The sequence below is a fragment of the Pelecanus crispus genome, chromosome 6 (assembly GCF_030463565.1).
Source record: "Pelecanus crispus isolate bPelCri1 chromosome 6, bPelCri1.pri, whole genome shotgun sequence".
Taxonomy (NCBI): domain Eukaryota; kingdom Metazoa; phylum Chordata; class Aves; order Pelecaniformes; family Pelecanidae; genus Pelecanus; species Pelecanus crispus.
In genome coordinates, this window is record NC_134648.1 from 17,954,517 (window position 1) to 17,964,807 (window position 10,291).

Genomic DNA, 10,291 nt, shown 5'->3' on the forward strand with positions numbered 1-10,291 from the left:
GCAGAGCAGCTAGCACCTTGGCACACCTGGTATCCACAAGTGAATCACACTAAGGCATCCTTAAGCCAAAATCCAGCAAGAATAAAGTTGCATGGTGAAGGATGTAGACTAGAGTTTTGGTTGGGAACTCCTGGAGGCAAAAGCAGTGAGCCTGGCTTTGGGCTGGACATTTAGGTATTTATCTCAGCTACATTTAGAGATCTACATCTTCATTATAGTTGACCTATGCTCCTTTCCAGTCCATAGAAATTGTCACTCCTGAGACAAGATTTGTCTCATCCTAAAGGAGGTGTTTAAAGTAGGTCAGGTGAAATGTGCCTGGATAAAGCCCGTTCTATAGTGAGGTCCTAATCACAGTGGTATTGGACTCCTCCCCTCAGGCAATCTGTCTTTTTGCATAAAAAGCTAATGACCATTTTGAAACTGGGAGATTTGCCCTTTCTAGGTGTATACAAGGGGATTTGCTCCCTGTGCCTGGGTAGCTTTTCCATTCTGAGCTCCCTTTCCTGCAGGATGAGCCTTGGCAATTGTGAATTGTGCTGAACTGTGGAGTACCTTGTCTGTGGTGGGTCCTGTGAACACCATCCGCGAGAGCATGTAATCGAGTGGCTCTCCTGGGGTGCTGAGCCACACGGTTGCATGCTGCTCAGCTTCCAGCCTTCTGTGTTTAGGTTTTATCAGCCTGAAAATAATTTATTCCTCCCTTGTTCTTTGTGCTGGTCGTTTGTGGTGCACAAAGTTAGAATTACGTATAAAAGAAGTTAAATGGCTTTGAAAGGGTGGCTCCGTAAGCTGCTGTTTGCAGTTGCATGCTGTGAATAGAGTAGCTGCTGTGCAGCAATAGGGACGTTGTTTGTTCTCCTCGCTCCCTGCTGAGAGTATTGGCCTGCTCTCCTGAGCTCTGCAGGCTTTTCTCTGGCACCATCCAGTTTCCTGACAGAAACCCTCACAGCTGAAAGGCTAATTCTCTGCCTCAGGACCTGAAAACCCACCTGAATAAAGAAGGGAAGCAAATCGTAATGCTTCTCAGCCCGAGGGTCAAAGCAGCAGCTGAGGGCTTGTATATATGCCCCTTAGAGGTGCAGGTGGTGTCTGATAATGCCTGCCTGCTTCCTCCCATCCACAGCTCGGGCAGATCTTGGGGACCAGATATCTGTCCTGGAACTGGCACCTCAGGACATGGCAGAGGAAGTCCTGAGGGAGACTTTGAGGAAGGATGAGAGTCCCTCAGGGTTGAAGGAGTTTCACAGCTGAAGATGTGGGAAGTGGACTTTGAGATATGCATCAAGGGACCATGGCAGGGGAAGAAATGCAGCAGCTGGGACACAAAGAAGTTAGGCAGCGACAGGCAAAGCCAATAGCCATGATCTAAATAAGGTTTGCATGATACCCATACCATGTCCAGGCAGCTGAATGGCACCAATGCACATGCTGTTCAGCAGCTGTAATCGTCTGATTCATTCCACTCGGAGTCAGCGTCATGCTGTTCACTATATGCTCTGTAAACTACCCCATCTGGCTCCGTGGTATTGCTGTGAATGTGAGAAGCAGCTTAGTTAAGCAGGGACACAGCAATATTGTCTAGCCAGCCTCAGATCAGAGGAGTGCTACTTAATAGTTGGTTGCCAAGTAAGTTCACAAGGAATAAGTATGAAAGACCCCTGGCATTTTGAAGTGCTAAATGAAATTCAGGAGCAATAATAGAAGTTGGTTAAATTTAAAAACAGCATGAAAGAGTATCTCAGCTTTAGCTTTCCTTACTAGAGAGGATGGTATTTTGGTAGGCTCTGCGTGAGATTTCAGCATTGAGGAATAGAAGAAGAAAGACTGGAAAAGGAGCTAGGGTTCTTATTTCTATGAGCTGGGTGGTACCTGGGAGGAACAGTGGGGAAAAAAGAGCATCTTAGGGCTCCTGGGGGAACCCTTGTCTGGGGATGAGACTAACAAAAGGGACCAGGTCCCTTTCTAATTCTTCTCTGATTAGTTCAAGGCAATGTTTCTGGGAATGCCTCGCCTCATTCATTTTAGAAACTTTGAGGAAGCGTTTAGTGAGATTTAATGGCGTAGAGGAGGAAAGAAGCCTTCTAACCAAGCCCTATCCCTGATCATCATCCGGAAGCAGATTCCATTTCTCAGGATTATTTTCTGCCTTGTGTTTCTGATTGTCATTAACCTTTTCACTTAATTTTCCTTCTCAGGATGGGGAAGTGCATATAAATGAGTTGAAAAACGGGAATGCGGAAGTGTTCTGGAACCCGACCAGTGAAGTACGAAGGCAGAGACTGAAGCGCCATATTGTGCTGTTTGAGGAGCAGACGGACTTTGAGTCGGAGAGGTAAGGAGCTCTGGGAACGTCTTGCTGCTGCTTCCCCGCTGCAAGTGGGGCTCTGATCAGAAGGCTCCAATTCCTCAGCACAGTCCTGGAAAGGCAGTGACCTGCTTTGCCTGCACATATTACCCAGACATTTACCTGTTTTTTTCCAGTCTATTAACTCTGGAGTATTTCCATGAAGTATAGCTCTGAAAATAACCAGGAAGCTGGGCTGAGAAATAGTGGAGGCTACATTTTATCTGCTAAAATAACAACTCTCTCTGAACTCCAGAGATCATGAACAGAGTCTCTGTAACTGCTGGAAGATTTTGTGGAAGGGCAAGATGTCAATCTGAGGTTGGATGTCTTGTTTAAGAATGGTTGTTTCAACCACAGGCTCTTAAACTAGATGCAGGAATCATGTGGAAAGTCCTGGCGTGAGCAGAGCAGTAGTTTGAACCACATAACAGGATTTTATGAGAGAATGTAATTAAATGGATGTTTAACCCTGCCTCGTAATCTCAGCTGAGATCTCCAGTGAAGTCTGTGCCAATTCTTTTAGGGTAATCTAGATTACCTAAAAATAGAGTCCTGGCACATGACTTAAGAAGTGGAAGGAATGACTACCTGGTGCAATGAGCATCCCCGAGCCAGTTCTTGTGCAAGAACAGCTAGAGCAACATCATGTGGCGCTGGCTTCGGACCAACTAGTCCTGCCATCTCACCAACATGGTTCCCAGTACCAGCTAACATCCCAAGCCAATGCAGGCAGTTTGCTGCCTGGCTCTGCATTACATTGGCCACTTCCCTGTGGGCATCTAATTTTGGTGTTGCATCACATCACACTAAGAAGATTCCCCTTTTTACGGGTAAAGAAAGGGATTGCACGAAAATAAAAACACATGAACATTTAGTTTGTTCTGGACAGCAGTGGACGTTATGGGCAATAAAGTCTGTATTTGTAACTTACAGTCATGCAATTGCCATTGTCACAGAGCAGAGCAGACTGCAGCACGTTATTAATCTTCTGAAGAAGATTCTTTTAAAGAAGAGAACTCTCGGTCTTGTGGACGAAGAATCTCCATTTCTCTGTTTACCAGGGTACTGCCAGAGCGGGCTCCCTTTGCTGCATCAGAGATTAATAATGATACATGCATCCAGAGGAAGGAGGCAAAAGGAAAAATTCTAGAGATCCCTAACAGACATTCTACTGAGCTCCTTATTGTGCTGACAGTTGCATGAATAAATTAGCATCTAATCCAGGTTATGTTCTGCCTGAATTGCTTAGTCTTTCCTGCAGCGCTGAAAATTACCTATTTTCACAAACGCTGGAGAGTCTCTGAAGCTCATACCATTATGCAGCTCACCATGGAGGGTCTCATTGTCTGACACATGCAGCTCTTGATGGAGTAATTTGCCCTTGTCAAACAATTTTGTGCATGTTCCTCTGAGGTTCTTGGAATTAGAGGACTCACTCTTTACACCACCGTATTCCTTAGGACTGAGTCTTTACGCCACCGCAGTATTTTCTTAGGCCGTTATTTTCACTCCTCCCTCCCCCATCCCCATCACTTTGAGTTTGACTTGAGTTTCCTTCCTTTGTTTCTGAGAGAAAAAATTCATACACAGGAAAATGGGAGTGACGTGTCAAAAAGGACAGGAAAGTGTTCCTCTGCCTTCAGTTAATTATCTAAGAGGCTGCTTTTTTGGAAGTGTTGTGTTAACGTATGGTGATAGAAAGATAGTGAAAGCATCAGTATCCCTTTTAAATTAAGAGCTTCACAGCAAGCTCCAAATTGAGTGCAATAATGTATTCATCTTCTAAATGGAGGACTTGTGTTTTGTGAAGCCGGGAATACTGGAACAGCCTGGATCTCCAGTGCCTATTCTAACCGCTAGGCCACTCAGTAAAGTTGTGGGAGGGCTAGCTGCTAGTCTCAGAAGTATTTCCAATCTGAAATGAAGATTAGGGTGCTGTGATTAGAGCAACTGTGGAGAGGCCTATCACAGCTTGGCTACAGTGAAGAAAAAAAAAAAGGTAATGATTTTTCTCTTGTAAAAGGACGATCCTCTCCTCCAGGCAGAGGCTCAGTGAGACATCATGTGACAGATCGCGTATCTTTTGGCAGCTGAAAACAAGTGCGAGTGAAAGCCTGTGTTTGTGCTTGCAGTTTGTGAGTGCAAGTACACATCCGTTTCTTGCAGGTTGAATCAGCTTCCTGCAGATCTGGTTGCTAATCCTATATGTGCAACCCGTGCTGCAAGCCGTGCACATGAGTTCATTTTCCAATACTTCTAAACTTTGAATATAAAGCCTTTGTTTCAGGAATAGACATTAACACAAAGGCTCCTAAACATAAATGATTGAAAGGGCGAGGAAGATAACAGATTCTCCATTATACATCGGTCACCTCTAAAGAGACCACTGACCTCAATGAATTGAGCATAACTATCTTATAACTCACACAGATAGCACTGAAGATTGTAATGAATATTGTAGGTGATGTTATCTAAGGGAAAGTTTCCCCGTTCTTCAGTAGATCATTGCATACAGCATTCAGTTTTGCCATTCTCATAACATTCCTTTAATACACAAGCCAAAACTGAGGCTGAGCAATCCTGTTACAGTTTCTCTGGAGTATCAATAGACCAGAAAAGAGTTTGCTCTAAGGTTCCAGCTGGCAAAATGCATTGTTGGTTTTTAGGTGGTTTAACTTGCTTCCCTGTTTATTTCTAGGCTTTGGCAGCACGTTACCAGTGCAATAAACAAAGGTGATCAGCACAAGGCGACACAGGAAAAATTTGTGCTGGAAGAGGAGCAGAGGAATGCCGCCCGGGAGCGGAGAGAGAATGGCACAGAATGGAAACCGCTGCTCTTCCAGCACGATGCCACGACTAACGAATGGCACTACAAATATGAGGAGTGAGTGGTGGGGTTGGGGGTTATGAACAGACCTCGCTGCTTGAGTCACCAGGGATGCAAGCAAGGTTACAGACCTGTAATTCGGGTCCTGCCATTCCCCACACTATGTCCTGGGCTTGGTCTTTCTGAGCTCCATGTCATTATTAGAATACATATTCCTGATACTAAATGGGAATAGCTGGAAATGAGGGCTTAGCAATGGAAAATCTGCTATGCCATTGGTACAAATCCCTATCACTGCAATCAAGCATGGAATCATTTAGCAGAGATTTTCTGCACCATGTGAGCAGAGTTGACAACTATGCTCTCCTCCCCTGGCAAGAAGAGTGAAGCCTCTGGAGACCAAACCCCGCCCCCCCCTTTTATTGCTGGAAACTGTGAATGTAGAGAGAATTATCTGTTACTCCTCACACTGCATTTGTGGAAACTCTGGTTACTGTCAGGGATGTGTGCGGAATTAGTGTATTGCTCTTAACACACCTGGTGTGGGATTCTTGCTTTTCTGATTTTTTTTTTCCTTTGGTCTCAAAAGTTTAAGACCTTGGGATCCTTTGAATGATATTGCCCAATTTGAGAAGAATGGGATACTTCAGACCATGGAAAGACACTTATCCACAAGGATGTCAAACCACAAAACAACATGCCTAAACAATCAAATTACACGGCACAAGGTAAAAAGCCTGTTTTGGGCTATATATAATATTCTTTACAATTGTTTAGATACACAGCCCTTTTCTTCAGCATTTTCATGTAAGCACAGCGTAGGCTGAAAGGTTTGTTTTGGGTAAATAGAGCTTACGACTCTAGACCTGCAATATTACACCATCATTAACTCCAAATACTTACAATTCTTGGTTGACATATCCTATCCATTTTGGCATTTTTCTTTCACCCGGTGTTAGTGACAGTGACTCTCATACTGAGTTTTCCACGTGACTGAGCTGAACTTCACTGTTCAGTGTTTCCAAAGCAGAAAACATCCCATAGTGAGGGTGTGAGCAAGGTTTTGGAGTACACAACTGAGATCTTGCAACTTCAATTTTGGCCTTTGCCATCTGCATTTGTCACTTAACTTCCTCTTAGACAAGACAAGAAACCTCTCTCCATCCTTTCCCTTAAACAGAGATGAAACTTCTGTTACTTCATTGCATTCATCTTTGGAGTAATATCTGTCATTCATAAAATGCTTTGTAAATGCAGAACTGCTGAACTAGCTAGATATAACCCATATTGCACTGAAGAACTCATACCTTATTATGTCCATAGACTTTTCTTTTATAATACCCCAAATCTGAATGTCTCTGAAACAATGGGAAAGTTGAGGCTCATAACTGGTTTTGAGACCCTCCAGTGAGAATTTTGAATCAATGCGTTTGGTTTACCCATCTGAGAGGTAGGGTGAAACTTTCTAAAGTGCATCAAGAAATTAGGCATAAAAGTTCTGTGATGTTTAAATCCTTCAGGCACCTTCTGAAAAATCTTCCCCGGGAAATTTGATTCTAAATTTTTTTCTTTTCATCCTTTCTCTTACATATCTGGTTGGTGGGTATGCAACTCGGCAAAAGAACTATAAAGTTCATCACTAGTATGTGTCAGTTAAAGCTACAAGAAGAATAATCTGGATGGGTGTCTTATGGATGTTAACCATCTGAGGAAATGCTTCTGTACGGGGCATGCATGTAATATCCTTAAGTAGCTGGCAAGAGTCCCACTACTAGGAGTTGCTGAGAAAGCAATCAAACTTTGCAATCTCACAGATATTCCCCAGCACTCCAAATTATTTTGTTTGAAGCCAAAGACAAGAGTCTTCAATTTGACAGTGACTGAATCTCTCTTAACCCCTGTTTCATCCAGAGGTCTGCCAAAGACTGCAGGCGCCGCAAAACCAGTGATCAGCCATCCAACCACAGCCAGAATACAGAGAGCAGCTGCTCAACGCCAGAGTCGGTGCAGGAGCTCTCAGATGATGATGGCAAGTATTTGGGTATCACTGGGTCAGGCTTTAATGTTCTTCCCTCGGTCCCTTATTCCTTGAGCCAGTCCTGGGACATTTCCCAGCCCAGTTAATGCCGTGAGCCCGTAGCCCACAGGCAAACACAGAGAATGTTCTGCTTTTCTATTCTCCGTACGTACTTCTGCTTCTCTTTCTGCCTGATGATAGCTATCCGTGCAGACAAGGGCTTCCCAACTCCTGGCACAAACGTGTTGGAAAAATACACTGACATTCTAATCGACAGATAGGAAACAGGCTTCCTTTCTCATTCCCTTCTCTCACTGTTTGTTGGAGGTAACCTTGAATGTTTCAGAGATGGAGGCAGGTGTGAGCACTCCATTCCCCTCCCCTCAGCTGGGGAGGGTGCTGCAAAAATTATTTCCTGAAAGCCAAGAAGGAGCCCCAGACCAGTGTCACAGGACCCGTTCCATTGACCTGTGTCTTTGGGGTGGAAGATTATGTCCCCTGTCTCCTTCTCCCCAAGTTTCCTCCTGAGAGTGTCCCCCCTGGCTATGACAATTTGATCACAGCCAGCCACTTGCTGGGTGAACCTGGCTTGTGTTTCATCACCACCATGGTGATGCAAAACACAATGTCCTTCAATACTTTGCTGCAGGGTTTGAAAGCCTGTGCGCTCAGTGCGGGAAAGACATGAATCACCTGAAGGAAATTCATTCAGCCGTCTTATCTCTACAGAGAGCCCAACAGGACATACACAGGTACTCATTTTCTCTCATCAAATCAGTGATCGTAATGGGCTGAAAATAACCTGGGGCACCTCCTCCACCACAGCCTTTGGAACGTCCTTATCAGCTGCAGGGCTGCAGTTAACAACTGTTTCAATACATAACCTACTAACACACCGGAAAGGCAAAGCTACCCTCTACTTGAAACAGTGAGGAAACCTCTTCCTCTTTATGGGGCAAAAAGCATCACCTCAGCATGTTACGCCTCTCTTGGCACTCCCAACTGCACAACAGCTGCAGAAGTTGGGAGGGACTGGGCCAGGTCCTGCTAGGCAAGAAGGCGTGGGGCCTCCCTTCTCAACAAGTATGTTATGAATTTGCTCAGTTTGCTGCAGAGATGCAGGCATGTGGTCTGAAAACTGGGCTCCGTGGGTGAAAAGCACTAAATTTCCGCTTTTTGCATAGAATGGTAGTTGCTGTCTGAGGTAAGCAGTGATCACACCTGCTTAACCTACTGCTGCCAAAGGGCTTTGCACCGCAGACTTCTGTGGGGAGGGCAGGAGAGATATTAACTGCTACATCTGCTCCAGGGAGCCCTGCTGATTCCCCTGTGCATGAGGAGTATTATCCAGCCCTCCCGAGGCTTCGGTGGGGTGGGATCACACATGAGGCCACGTGATCACACATGATCACACCGGAGCCATTGGTGATACGACTTTAGCTTTTTTCTGCTGCTCTTGGGGTTGTCCAGGACAAGTTCTTGTATTTGGGAAGGTTAGGGCGTAGGTGTGTGAGTGGGTGCTGGATGAAGAGATTTCTTGGGGTTTGTGCCCTTGCACCCTCTCATGCCAGCCAGCATGCTCTGCCTGATCCAGCAGCAGCCAGAAGTACTTATCTTTCTGTTAGAAAGGGGAGGTAAAGTCTGCAGGGCACAGTGCTGTACCCATGGGTATCTCTGAAGTACAGGGATCCCTCCCGGTGTGGAAGCTCTGGGTACGCGCTCACGTGTGAATGCACACCTCCCTACGACACCCAAGTAAACATACTGCTTTCTTTTCCAGAAACCTCAGTGCTCTGAACAAAAAGTCCTTCCACAGGAAGGTCTCTTCTGAAAGCTTCCTCCTGGACTCTCGCTGTTGGTTTCTCCTCTGCATCTTTCTTACGTGTCAACTATTCATTAATTATGTCTTCAAATAAAATCACTACGTTTGGCAGCAATAATGATTACTGGCTGCAGGAGGGGGGCCACTCACGCAAGGAGCCCAGCGAGGCACCAAAGCACTTTAGAACCAACGCGGCAGAGGTGGAAGAAAGTTGAAAAACGAGGTTAAAAAGGGACCTAGGAACCTGCAAAACTTTGTTCCTGCAGACTGTGTCAGTTTTGCCTTTTACATGTACATCTTCAAGGACCTCTTAACCTGTATGGGCCTTAATGCTGAAGCCAAATGTAGCTTTAATTGTGCAATTTGTTTTCTATGTCTTGTCATTTTCTGATGCAATTAATAATTACCCAGCAGCATTGGTACCCCCAAAATGGTAAACACCCCAGCATTTTGGAAAGCTCACGCCGGCCTGGTTCATAGCTCTACGAGTGAGGGAGGGCAGTTGGGGAGCTGTAAAGAACCGATGTCCACGGTGCCTGTCCGGCTGCCTTTAATTATGCGAGGGAGCACACTTCATCCAAAAAATCCACCCCCGGGATATTAAGTCATGATCTGTTTTGTCAGCACACACAGAATGGGACCTCAGGATGTGTTTTATTTTCCATTCCACAGGAACTGTAAATATGCACAATTTCCTAGAGCCATTCCTCTTTAGGAAATGAGAAGTATTCAGTGAAAGCTCCTTGTTTGTTTATGGAGCTGAGTGGTATCCTGGACCGGGCCCATCGAGTGTAACATCAGACACACCTGTCATAAAACCTGGTCACTTACAATTATTGTTATTATTTGCTATATGGCTGTTTATAATATCACACACTAGCATTGTAGAGAGGCATCCACTGCCCCAGGATAGGTGAGAAGGATGGGAGCGGTGTACATGTACGTGTGTTCGGTCGTAGGCACATTTATTGTCAAAGGTCAGGAAGGAGGAAGGGTTTTGCCACTGCATTGTTCAACTCTGTTAATAGTCTTCCTATTTTACACCATTTTTTAAAGATTTGCAATATTTTCTGTAGACTGCGGACAATACTAAGCCTTTCTTTTCTGGCCTGAAGTAGTTCCAAGTGGTAAGTACTGCTATATATACAGCCTTAAAATACTTAGTGGTGGTGCCAGTCTGGGCTATCTTTCAATGTAAATGTTTCCAAATTTTTAAGTACATTCCTCGTCATATTCCCCAGTTAGGGGAAACCTGTTTGTGCTTGATATGTTGAA

General features: G+C 44.9%; 1 protein-coding gene across 2 annotated transcripts in view; it reads left to right on the forward strand.

Annotated features, from left to right (window-relative positions):
- OSBPL5 (oxysterol binding protein like 5) overlaps positions 1–9,110 on the forward strand; it is a 63,372-nt gene extending 54,262 nt beyond the window's left edge. For both annotated transcript variants that reach the window (XM_075712371.1, XM_075712372.1), the window contains 6 exons: positions 2,199–2,335; positions 5,049–5,234; positions 5,767–5,905; positions 7,089–7,218; positions 7,844–7,946; positions 8,975–9,110. In XM_075712371.1, coding sequence (XP_075568486.1) covers positions 2,199–2,335; positions 5,049–5,234; positions 5,767–5,905; positions 7,089–7,218; positions 7,844–7,946; positions 8,975–9,110 — 831 coding nt within the window. The remainder of the gene's footprint in view (positions 1–2,198; positions 2,336–5,048; positions 5,235–5,766; positions 5,906–7,088; positions 7,219–7,843; positions 7,947–8,974) is intronic.
- The last annotated feature ends 1,181 nt before the right edge of the window (positions 9,111–10,291 follow it).